This window comes from Mixophyes fleayi, chromosome 7 (assembly GCF_038048845.1).
Source record: "Mixophyes fleayi isolate aMixFle1 chromosome 7, aMixFle1.hap1, whole genome shotgun sequence".
Classification (NCBI taxonomy): domain Eukaryota; kingdom Metazoa; phylum Chordata; class Amphibia; order Anura; family Limnodynastidae; genus Mixophyes; species Mixophyes fleayi.
Genome location: NC_134408.1, coordinates 68,852,310 through 68,865,320, shown reverse-complemented (window position 1 = coordinate 68,865,320; position 13,011 = coordinate 68,852,310). Strand labels below are relative to the sequence as shown.

Sequence of the window (13,011 nt, the reverse complement as noted above, 5' to 3'; positions counted from 1 at the left end):
AGTGATCAAACTCCCGACTGTTTGCCACTGCAGCTATACAGCTCTCAAATGTATGAAGCTGCGAGTTAGCAAACTCAGGAGAGTTTGCTTCAAAACACGCCAGATACAACACGCTGCTTGATAGCAGCGTGTTGTACAAACACATCACTGTTACACTGCCCTGGCAGTGTTAAAATGTTAAAGAACAGATAAAAGTTGAAAAAAAAAAAAAAGCGTGAGGCCCCCCCGCTATTTATGCTTAACCCTAGTGCTGCCTGACTAGTGCTGGTCCCGTGAAAATCGGGGAAAAATTTTGCGTGGGGTTCCCCCGATTTTCACTTTACCAGCACTAGGCAAACCAGCCAGGGTTGGCGGCACTATAGCAGGGAGACGCGCAGCAGGGGTCCCCCTGCCATAATGACTAACCAACCCTAGACTTTTCAGCGCTGGGCTGGATTCCCTGATAGCACTAGGGCTCTTCCTACCACCCCTGGGCTGTGGGTAGTAGGGTAATACGGCGTAAAGTAGTTAAAAAAACAAACTGACACCAATTTTGTTTGTGGAACTACAAATCCCAGCCAGCCAGGTTGCCAAAAACAGTGTGGCCATGCTGGTGCTTGTATAACTACAAGCACCAGCATACCCACGGCAGCCAGGGCATGTTGGCACTTGGAGAACCACAAGTGCCAACATGCCCTGACATCCCTGGCTTGCTGGGCCCTGTAGTTCCACAAAGAAAAAAGTTTACAAAGCCACAACACCCTCTTATAAACCACATACATTTAATAAAAATAATAAAACCCACAATAAAGACACTAACCACCCTCTTTTAAACCACAAGTATTTATTAAAATAATAAAACCCAAATACTTACCCATGATGCCTTCTTTCTTGCTCCAATGTCACTTATTATTTGTACATCCATCTTGCCGACTTGCCCCAGTACCAGCCATTGATACCTCCATAAGGGAATCTGTGCCATCAGGAACTCTTCGCCCAGAAGGGGCACATATTTGTACATCCCGAATCTTGAGTCTTGATTGAAGATAAAAATAAAAAAAAGCCAGGAGCCGCCGCAAACACCTCCTACCTAGTAGGAGGTCCGTTCCGCAATGCTCTTACGCTGTTTGCGTAAGAGCTAACTACTGTATTATGGTATTTTCCCACGCTAGTGGGGAAATCACATATTACAGTATCTAGCGCTTACGCAATTAACGTAGCGCATTGCGCATGCGCTACGCTACTTGCGTAACCTGTAATACAGTGTAATACAGTAAATACAGGTTACGCAAGTAGCGTAGCGCATGCGCAATGCGCTACGTTAATTGCGTAAGCGCTAGATACAGTATTATGTGATTTCCCCACTAGCGTGGGAAAATACCATAATACAGTAGTTAGCTCTTACGGAACGAGGGTTTTCCCAAACGGTAGCACATGGGTGGAAGACGTGGCCAAAGTCACACATTTGGGATCCAGTATAGGATGGTCGGAACAATCCGTGATGTCGGAGGGAGGTGCAAACGCCCGGGATAAAGCGTCTGCTTTTTTGTTCTTTGCAGCTGGTTTGAACGTAATGATGAGCTCGAAGCGGGAAAAGAAGAGTGACCATCTCGCCTGTCGAAGATTTAAGCATTGAGCTGTTTGTAGATAGAGGAGATTTTTATGGTCTGTAAAGATGGTTACAGGGAAACGAGCCCCCTCCAGGAGATATCTCCACTCCTCCAATACGACTTTTATAGCTAACAGTTCCTTGTCACCGATGGTGTAGTTTTTTTCCGCAGGTAGAAGACCCCGGGAGTAGAAAGCGCAAGGATGGAACTTCTGTTGCTCAGATCTTTGGGAGAGAATGGCTCCTAGTCCGACATTGGAGGCATCTACCCCGAGAAAGAAGGGAAGGTTCACATCAGGCTGCCGCAGAACAGGAGCGGTGGAAAAGGCCTCTTTAAGGCTTTGGAAAGCTTGAAGGGCCTCGGAGGACCAGTGTTTAGTATTGGCATCCTTCCTGGTCAGGGCCACAATAGGAGAGGCAATAGAGGAGAAGTTCAAGATAAAGCGTCTGTAATAATTCGCAAAACACAGGAAGCATTGTATAGCCCTGAGGGTAGTTGGCTGAGGCCAAAGTAGGACGGCATTAACTTTGTCAGGGTCCATCTCCAGACCTACTCCGGATACGATGTATCCCAAGAATGGAATTTGGGATAATTCGAAGGAGCATTTTTCTAATTTGCAGAATGGGAGGTTCCTCCGCAGTCTGGAGAGAACTTCTGCCACATGTTGATGGTGGGAGACAAGATCTTGAGAGAAGATTAAAATGTCATCCAGATAAACTAGAATGCACACGTATAATAGGTCCCGGAAGATCTCGTTCACGAATCCTTGGAAGACAGCAGGGGCGTTACACAGTCCAAAGGGCATAACTAGGTATTCGTAATGCCCATCCCTGGTGTTGAATGCTGTCTTCCATTCGTCGCCTGACTTGATCCGGATTAGGTTGTAAGCGCCACGGAGATCAAGTTTGGTAAAAATCCGAGCACCCTTAATACGATCGAAGAGTTCGGTGATAAGAGGAATCGGGTACCGATTTTTCACGGTTATGGCATTGAGCCCCCGATAATCAATGCAGGGTCTTAAGGTTCCATCTTTCTTCTTCACGAAGAAGAAGCTCGCTCCAGCGGGAGAGCTGGAAGGTCGAATGAACATGCGATAAAGGTTGTCCTTGATATACTCTGACGTAGCCTGTGTCTCTGGTAGCGAGAGAGGGTATACACGGCCCCTAGGAGGGTTATTGCCAGGTAGTAGATCTATGGGACAATCCCATGCCCGATGAGGTGGCAGGCATTCAGATTGCGCCTTATAGAAACACGTCAGCGAACGGGGCATACTGTGGAGGAAGGCCCGGAGGACCAGGTGTTATAGACGATCTGTTGATTTTGAGTGGTACCACTCGGGTTAGGCATCTATGTTGACAATCCAGGCCCCAGGATGTGACATGGGGAGTACTCCAATCAACTTGTGGTGAATGAAGCTGAAGCCATGGAAGGCCAAGAACGATGGGACTAGTAGTAGCAGGAAGGACCAGCAAAGAGATTTTCTCTCGGTGTAAGGCTCCAATTTGGAGGGTCAAAGGAGTCGTACAGGGAGTGATAAGTCCATTAATGATACGAGAGCCGTCTATAGCGGTGACCGCTATGGCGGTTTTTAACGGGACCACTGGTAGGGACCACTGGTTAACTAGAGCACTGGAGATAAAGTTGCCGGCAGTGCCGGAATCAGAAGTGCTTGAGAGATAAAAGATTTGGTGGCTGAGAAGATGGTAACATCAAATGCACACACTTTGGAATCCATAGAAGATGGAGAGGAGTCCAGGGACCCTAACCTTACCTCTCCAGAACTGGTTAGGGCCTGGCATTTCCAGACTTCTTAGGGCATGATTTCAGGCTGTGAGTGGGGTCAGCACAATAGATGCAGAGTCTATTTTATATTCGTCGATCCCTCTCTTTAGATGTTAACTTAGAGCGTCCCACCTCCATGGGTTCCACTGGAGGGGGAAGGTGACGAACTTGAGGTGATGGGCGAGTGAACCCCTTAGAGGTGCTTGTTCTTTCAGACTCCATCACGGAATCTCATGTCTACCCTATGACATAGGGAAATTAGATCGTCCAAGGAGGAGGGTAACTCTTGTGTGGTCAGTGCGTTTTTGATCTTATCCGTCAGACCCTGCCAGAAGGCAGCTATCAGGGCCTCGGTGTTCCACTGTAGTTCAGAGGCGAGTATCTGAAACTGAATGACGTACTGGGCCACAGAGTGTGATCCTTGGCGTAGTCGGAGAATGCTGGAAGCCGCAGAGACAACGCGGCCAGGTTCATAGAAAATTTTGCGAAACGTGGAAATGAAGAATGCACTATCCCACAGAGGGGAGGCCCACGCAAGAGCCTGTCCGGAAAACAGAGAAATGAGGTAGGCAATCTTGGCACGATGAGTGGCAAAAAGTGTGAGGTTGAAGCTCGAAATGGAGAGAGCACTGATTCAGAAAACCTCTACACGTCTTGGGATCTCCATCATATTTTGAGGGAGTAGGCAGGTGTAGCATGGAAGCAGTAGACACCTGGGATGGCACTGGGGAATGAGAAGACGCTGGAGGTTCAACAGTCGCTGAAACATTTTGTGGAGGATCTCCTCGGGCGACCAGAGTCTGGAAACACTGGAACAGATGTTGCTGCCAAACATCCTGTTGTTCTACCCGAGTGACCAGATGCTGCAGCATCTCCTTAGCTGTTGGTTCCAATCCTGGGTCTGTCATGGCCTGATCTTACTGTCACGGGCACTAGGAGTTTCTACCCAGGTTCCACCAGATGGAAATGCTGCCAGAGGGGCAGAGTTACACCACGAACCTCTGAGCAGTGAGGTGAATGGTTGGAGTGTAAGGAACAGCAGGTAGATAGGAGATGAGTGAGGAAGTCAGCGACTTGCAGCTATAGATGTGATGAGTCAGTGACTTGCAGCTATAGATGTGATGAGTCAGTGACTTGCAGCTATAGATGAGATGAGTCAGTGACTTGGAGAGCAAGTTGTACCACTGTAGTCATGAGGAGACTTGTACTGGTGCTGGTAGGTAGCGGGGTAGTCGGTGGTCTGCATGTAGCAAGTTGTACCACCGCTGTGGTGAGAAGGCTTGTCCAACACAGATATGCAGGCACAACGAATAGTCTGTAGCAACAATGTGTAACTCGAGAAAGCAGAGCAGGTAATCAGCTGGAGAACTGAAGACACGAGCTGGAGAGTATTCAGTCTGTAGCGGTATGGGAACCGTTTGAGGAATAGAGCAGGGAATCAGCTGGAACTGAAGACACGAGCTGAAGAGTATTCAGTCTGTAGCGGTATGGGAACCGTTTGAGGAATAGAGCAGGGAATCAGCTGGAACTGAAGACATGAGCTAAACACAGGAACACCTTCAGAGACTCACAGGGAGTGAGAATCAAGATCAGGCAACTACCTAAGGCTGCAGGTGCCTTAAGTAGGGTGAGGTGATTGATCCATCAATCACATTAGTGGTCAGGTGTAGTTGTTAAAGGGACCTGCGCATGCGCAGTGCGACAGGATGGCGGACGGCCGCGGTTCAACACAGGTGTGAGCGGGAAAGATGGAGAACCACGTACCAGAGTGGAGGCACTCACACTCCGGTGAGTGACACTCTAGTTGTAACATAGCCGCATTCACTTTTGAAGACACACCAGCTAACTCTTTTAAAGTGAACTTCTTTTGTACTTCTTCCATTTTTTCCTCTTCGTCATCATTTTCCAAGTGTTGCTGAGCTTCCAACTCCATTAAGTCTTCGTTGCTCAGCTCTTCCTCAACATATTCCACTAATTCTTCAATATCTTCTACTTCAACCTCTAAATTAAGATTGCTAGCTAGTTGCACAGATGTTTGATTTATGACATCGACCTGTGTGTCTACATCAAATACTTCAAAAATATTTGCGAATCTTTTTGGGCATTTTTTCCATATGCCTTGCATACATTTTTCTGACACTTCCTTCCAAGATGAATCAACATTCTGTATGCAGTGATAAATATTGTATGACTTCCAAAATTCTTGAAGGGTTATCTTATTACTTTCAGTTTCTGCTACAGCTTTGGAAAAAGTTGTGTGCAAATAGTGTGCTTTGAACGTGGCTATAGCCCCCCATATCCATTGGCTGAAGAATGGCAGTTGTGTTTTTAGGCAGATACACTACCTTTATATCTGGTTGTAGATCATCAAGATGTTGTGGATGGCCTGGGGCATTATCAAGGAGGAGCATAATTTTAAAGACAACTCCCTTCCCCTGACAATATTGCTTGACTTGGGGTATGAAGCAGTTGAGGAACCAATCCTCAAAAAAAGCTTGTGTCATCCATGCCTTGTTATTTGAACGGTAGTAAATGGGCAATATGTGCTTATTAATCTGCTTAAATGCACGTGAGTTCTCTGAGCGATAGACGAGGAAAGGCTTTAACTTGAACTCTGCGATATTTCCTCCAAACAACAGGGTGATCCTATCTTTAAAAGCCTTGAAACCAGGCATTGTCTTTGCTTCCTTGTGAATGTAAGACCTTTCCGGCATTTTTTTTCCAAAAAAGTCCGGTCTCATCCACATTAAATATCTGTTCCATACAGTAGCCACCTTTCTCAATGATTTCATCAAATTTGTGAACAAATTTTTTAGCTGCTTCGAAGTCGGCGCTTGCTGCCTCACCACAGGTACTCCGATTATGCAAATTGAATCTTCGACAAAACCGTTGAAACCATCCATGGCTTGCCATAAATGATTCTGTTGATTCCTCTCCTTCACGCTCCTTCAAAGTATCGAAGATACTGCGTGCCTTAGCTTGAATTATGAAAACGCTCATCGGCATTCTTTTTTGTAGCTGGTCCTCAAACCAGATTGCCAGTAACTTCTCCATTTCATGAATGAGGCCTTTCCGCTGCCTTGTTATGATGGCTTTAAATCCTGTTGAGGATTTCACTGCCTCTTTCACTCTATCTTTGTCCTTCAGAATTGTTGAAATGGTCGAATGTGCCAGCTCCAAATCTTGTGCTATCACTTTCACTTTTTTACCAGCTTCATAATCTTTAATGATCTTCATTTTCATCTCGAGGTCAATAGCCTTTCTTTTTTTGGACATTTTGTATCTATGGGTGCACACAAGGGTTCAAATTTAGAAACCAAAGACTGTATGTAAAGCTGTATGTTGTATGTACTAATTGAGTGTGAATGCGAGCTAACTTACACATGCACATACACATGCTTCAATAGAGAGGACAGGTTTAGTATATGAAAGTATGGCAAATTATTGCAAGTCTTGTTTGGGGGACCCCAAAAGAGGCACTACATAATGGGGATGTGGGGCACTCGTATCCTTTAATAAATAGTGTCCTATGTATCTGGTTACTAAAATAATAAAAACTATTTTCATTTTAAAATAGTTTCAGCAGCTTAGTTGAATGATGAAAATACTGTACTGTATACATATACATGACAATAAAAAAATCAGCATGTGCATATGCAGTTTTATATTCCTCCCTTTAGTAAAAGATATTATATTTAGTTAATGTCCTTGCAGTATTACTTCAAAACCAAGTGCTTTCAAGTACAGTACTGTTGACCTAACTTACCGCACGATGGAGACTGCAAGGGTATCAGGTGCGTCTTGTCTTCTTCAGCTCAGAAAGACACTACGCGGGTACTACGGGCGTGGTTACGTCCCATCGCAAGGGCACAGGTCATTAGCACACTAATTTCCCCTATTGCTGAGCGGCGGAGCCGGACGTAACAACGGGTCGTAAATCCAAATGGTCGATAAATAGGTAGGTCGTTAAGTGAGGAATACCTGTACACATACTTTAAATGACTGATGCCTTAACTAAAATTGTATTGAATCAGACCAAATATGTATAGAATATTTCTAAGGATAGTTATCAGTTCTTTTATAACTTATTGTGCAATAACTTATCCTTCTATGTCTCGAAAGTGCGCTATCCCCACCTCCTTCCACTTGGACACCACACGTTCATTCTGACCCAGTAGGAAGAGTGAGCCCAAATTGGTGCAAGCGTCGAGCGATGGATTGACAGGTAAGATATGTTTATCTTATGCATCTTTCTTTTCTTCCCTAAATGATTCTATCTAGTCTCTCATTTTCTACTAGACCACAACTATGACAATAATATAATCAGTAAATGTTTAATTACCTACCTCAGATGACTGAACAGTTGAATGTGCTATAACTGGTCTTTGGAGAAATATGATTTGCTTTGTAGTCAGATTTCCTTCACTGAAATAATAAACAGATGTTACTGATTTTTAACATGCACAATACATGACATTATATAATCTCTCAAAATTTGGATAAAAAAAATTGTGTTTGTTCAAAAAAGTTTTTAAAGTTTTATAGCCAAAAGTTATAATGTCCTGAAATTTATTATATCCTTTCAAAAACATTGTTATCTATTTTAATTCTCTTTATATAGTTTCATTTGCAATCACCGGGAAAATCACTTTGTGTTGAGTATATTCTGGGAGTGTACATATAGTATATGTAGAATAAATAAAAAAAACAAGGGGAAGAGAAAAAATGTAGGTAGGTTGGGGGGGTTGGCAGAGGTGTAAGGGAGAGCAACTGATTTGGGGGACGTGTCTCGTGATGAGGACTCACACTCATAAGGTACATGGGAGAGGGTTGTTGTGGTAAGAACACCAGGGATACTATACCTTTTGGAAGTTCTCAACTTTGTTGTTTTAGAGGCTAGTTATATACTCCATTTTTGAGACAAACCATATGCAGTTGATGACTTCTTGCTGTGTGGGACTGCTAATACTTTTCCAATTGTGTGCAATTTGATATTTTGCTGCAAAGCATGTATGCAGTAGGAGTTTGTCTAAAGATTTGTCAATGTGTGTTAGGGGACGCAGAGCAATAGGCTGGTGAGAGACGGCCTGCGAGACAGTCCTGTAACATTATCCGGACATTGATTGGAGTACTGAGACCTGTGGTACAGCTAGGGGAAATAGGTTTCTGAGCATGCTAAAAGACCATTACATGTCCCAATTAGTAGAGGAACCAACTAGGAACCGGACTATACTGGACCTAGTAATAACAAACAATGTAGACGTAATATCAAATATTCAAGTAAAGGAGCACTTGGGAAACAGTGATCATAATATGGTCTCATTTGAAATTTGTTTCCAGAAACAACGGTATAAGGGATCAACTAGGACTTTAAACTTTAGAAAGGCAAATTTTAATATGCTAAAGAGGTCTATAAAGAGCATAGACTGGGACAAATCCTTTGAAGGAAAAAATACGGAAGAAAAGTGGGCTGTCTTTAAAATGTTGTTGGAAACATACACGTATAAGTTAATTCCTATGGGAAATAAATGTAAAAGAATTAAGTCTAAACCAATGTGGCTAAATAAAAAGGTAAGGGAAGAAATGCAAAGGAAGAAGCGTGCATTTAAATTGTTTAAGTCTGAAGGGTCAGAGGAGTCCTTCCGTAGGTACAAGGAATGTAATAAAACATGCAAAAAGGAAATTAGATTGGCTAAATTAGAAAATGAAAGGCACGTTGCAAAAGAAAGTAAGACAAACCCTAAAAGGTTTTTAAAGTATATAAATGGCAAAAGGATTAAAAAAGATAATATAGGACCCCTAAGAAGTGAGATGGGTGAATTGATAAATGATACTAAGGAAAAAGCAGAGATATTAAACACTTTCTTTTCTTCAGTATTTACCAGAGAGGAACAAATGGTAGGAGTAAGACACATAAAAATGGAAATTAAACCATGCCATTAATTAATACTTGGTTGTCAGAGGAAGAAGTCCAAAGGCGACTGAAGAATATTAAGATAAATAAAGCTCCAGGTCCAGATGGCATACACCCAAGGGTCCTTATGGAGTTAAACTCGGAAATAGCTAGACCGCTATTCTTAATTTTCAGAGATTCAATCTCATCAGGCTCAGTACCAAGGGATTGGCGAATAGCAGATGTGGTGCCGTTGTTTAAAAAGGGGACGAGATCACAACCAGAGAATTATAGACCTGTAAGCCTGACATCAATAGTGGGGAACTACTTGTGAGGGATAGGTCATGTCAAACTAATCTAATTAGTTTCTACAAGGAAGTTAGTGGGAACTTAGACCAGGGCAGGACAGTAGATGTGGTCTACTTAGATTTTGCAAAGGCCTTTGATACAGTGCCACACAAGAGGTTGGTTTACAAAATAAGGGAACTGGGTCTAGGAATCAAAATTTGTACTTGGATCGAAAACTGGTTAGAGAATAGGGAACAGAGAGTTGTGATAAATGGAACATTTTTTAATTGGTCAAAAGTCTTAAGTGGAGTACCTCAAGGTTCCGTGCTGGGGCCACTCCTTTTTAATATATTTATTAATGACCTTGGTGATGGTTTAGAGAGTAAAGTTTCTATTTTTGCAGATGACACTAAACTCTGTAAGGTAATAAAATCAGAGCAAGATGTAGCTTCTCTACAGAGGGACTTAAATAAACTGGAGGATTGGGCAGCCAAATGGAATATGAGGTTTAACACAGATAAATATAAGGTTATGCATTCAGGGATCAAAAACAAGAAGCAATCTATAAATTAAATGGAATTAATTTAGAAGAATCTATAATGGAAAAGGATTTGGGAGTGCTCGTAGACAGTAGACTTAGCAATAGTGCTCAATGTCAAGCAGCAGCTGCAAGGGCAAACAAAGTATTGGCATGCATAAAAAGGGGCATAGATGCAAGGGAAGACAGTGTAATTTTGCCACTGTATAAATCATTGGTAAGACCTCATCTTGAATATGCAGTACAGTTCTGGGCACCACTCTATAAAAAAGATAATTTGGAACTAGAAAGGGTTCAGAGAAGGGCGACAAAATTGATAAAGGGTATGAAGTCATTAAGTTATGAGGAAAGGTTAGCCAGTTTAGGCATGTTTACTTTATAAAAGAGGCGTCTAAGGGGAGATATGATTACTATGTACAAATACATTAGGGGTCAATACAGAGAGCTTTCATGGGAACTTTTTACCCCAAGGACCATACACAGGACACGTGGTCATCCCCTAAGGTTAGAGGAGAGGAAATTTCACAACCAGCAAAGGAAGGGGTTCTTTACAGTAAGGGCAGTCAAGATATGGAATTCATTGCCAGGGAAGGTTGTGATGGCAGATTCAATAGATATGTTTAAGAAAGGGTTAGACAAATTTTTAGCGGAAAGGTGTATCCAGGGATACGACCGTTAATTAAAATGAAGGATAGTAGTGGATATAGGGTAAAAATAGGACTGCAATATTGAGTCTGGGGGGATTTTTCACAATTGAAACAGATTGGCGGTGGCTTACTCTGGATTAATTTCAAATATAAGTGCAGGATCGCAGGTGATCCAAAATAGGTTGAACTTGATGGACCGGTGTCTTTTTTCAACCTCATCAACTATGTTACTATGTTACTATTAGCAATGAGTAACTTTGTTAGGTTTAAAAATGAGTTGAACTTGGTGCAGGACCAGCAGAAGTGTACCAATCTGCCTATTTGTCCGTATTCCCTCCAGCGTTGATTGGAAATGTTCGGGTAGATTTTGTGGAGGCATTTTAGGACCAAGTACCACCTGGTGAAAATTCTATCAGTGTTTTCTTTTATTGCTACACTAATAGAGACTATTTTACTTATTTTAAATTAAATTATAGTGAAATATGATGGTAAATGGAAACTAGTGTTTGATTGGTTTACATGTTTCATATAAGGGTATTTACGGTGCTTTGTGGGATGTTTGATTATTCTTCTGATGAAACAGCCCCCTAAGTGGTGGAGAAATGTATAAGATGACGCTAGTGTGTGGAGACTAATCCAGCTATCTATGCTCGAATTCTGAACTCTCAGCAGTTAATTTTTATCCGGAACCAGTGCCAATAGAGAGGTCCCAGCCTTCTTTTGACCTGGGGATGTTCAATTAAGAATCAAAGCTACAGCGCTTATTTTATATTTTTACTATCCACAAGTGTATAGACTTTCCAAATGGCTTCAGTTGTTGTCTAAAACAAATTGAATCAAGAATATCCCTGTAATTATGGATCTTTTTTTATATTGACATATGATTGCTTAGGATATATAATAAAATTGTTGTTACCTTTATACACAATAAATGCGTGGATCATTGAATTCTTTGATCTTGCAAGGAGGCATTTATCGGTAACTCAGAAGTGGCACATTGTTATACTGGAGTGAACAATATCCACCTAGGATGATTATAATCAAATGACTGAGAGTTCTTATATATACAAGTGGTTTACAAGGATTTGTGTCTGAGCATTGGACATTACATCTGGGATTTTTTTTTTTTTGCACCTATACTTTTTTTGTTATTTTATATGTAAAATTATATGCTTTTAATTGAAGATTTATAATAAATAACTACATAATTATAACTTTAATCTGTTTGTTTCTATTATATAACAGATCTAGTATCTGTTACTAGAGAGCAGCGGTTTAAGTGAAGCACCTTAAAAACACAGCTGCTAGAGAGCAATTAAGTGCAGCACCTAATTATACTTACCAGGGCCTAATTGTTTTATGTGTTTTTCTGTTTGATTTCTCATAGTCCCTACTTGTTTTTTAGTTGACTGGCTCAGTATGTAAATAGCTCAGAGGGCAGTAGAAGTGGGAAAGGCACCATGACCTCCATACTAATCAATTTAAAACATAATTCACATTCAATCATAGCTGCTGGAGATGTGGAAATAGAGGCATCTCGATGTGTCCAGGGCTGTCTGTGACATACTTATGCCAACTGAACCATTTTATAATAGGTGCTGATGCAGATGAGGAATAGGGTACGTCTATTGTCTCCATCTCAAAGCTAAATTAAATTTTTGAGACAATGCGGGTGATAGTTGGAGGGGTAGGAGATTTCCAGCTGCCCTAGCGGCTATAAGCATATGACCCAACAGGTAGCGGTCATGCTTAGGAAGTCGGGTATAAATGGAGTAAGGGCAGGGTCTGGAGCAACAGTAGTTTTCAAAACAAAGACCTCGTTCCAGAGTGGCTGGAGCACGGGATATGACCAAAAAACGTGAAATACATTGGCTATCTGGGCACAGTGGTGTCAACAGAATTGTGACTGATTTGGCCAAATCTTATGGAGCTGGTCCAGGGTGGGGTATAGCCGGTTGAGGAGCTTAACCTGCATCTCTGTGTGGTTAATGCACTTTGACATGCGGTGGGAGGTAGAATAAGATAGTTTCTCATCATTGCTGAGTAAGGGATAAGTCCACGTCTGCTTCCCAGCAAAGCTGGGCTGGGACTTTAGGGGAGGGAGTCAAGGAGTGGAGATACTGATAACAAAACGTTATTCCGCTTTTATTGGCATCCTTTGTCAGTCTATCCAAATTTTGAGCTGGGGGCAGGGAAAGGGAGTGATAAGCCTTAGAGGCCGTTAACACCAAATGTCTGACTTGCAGATATTTATATGTCTCCGATAGGGGGAGG

At 42.2% G+C, this 13,011-nt stretch overlaps 1 protein-coding gene across 1 annotated transcript in view; it reads right to left on the bottom strand.

The window, feature by feature from the left end:
* The window catches only part of RFTN2 (raftlin family member 2), a 239,736-nt gene that overhangs the window by 19,722 nt on the left and 207,003 nt on the right, over window positions 1-13,011 (bottom strand). The window contains exon 8 of the mRNA XM_075179952.1: window positions 7,718-7,796. Within this exon, the coding sequence (XP_075036053.1) occupies window positions 7,718-7,796 (79 nt within the window). The remainder of the gene's footprint in view (window positions 1-7,717; window positions 7,797-13,011) is intronic.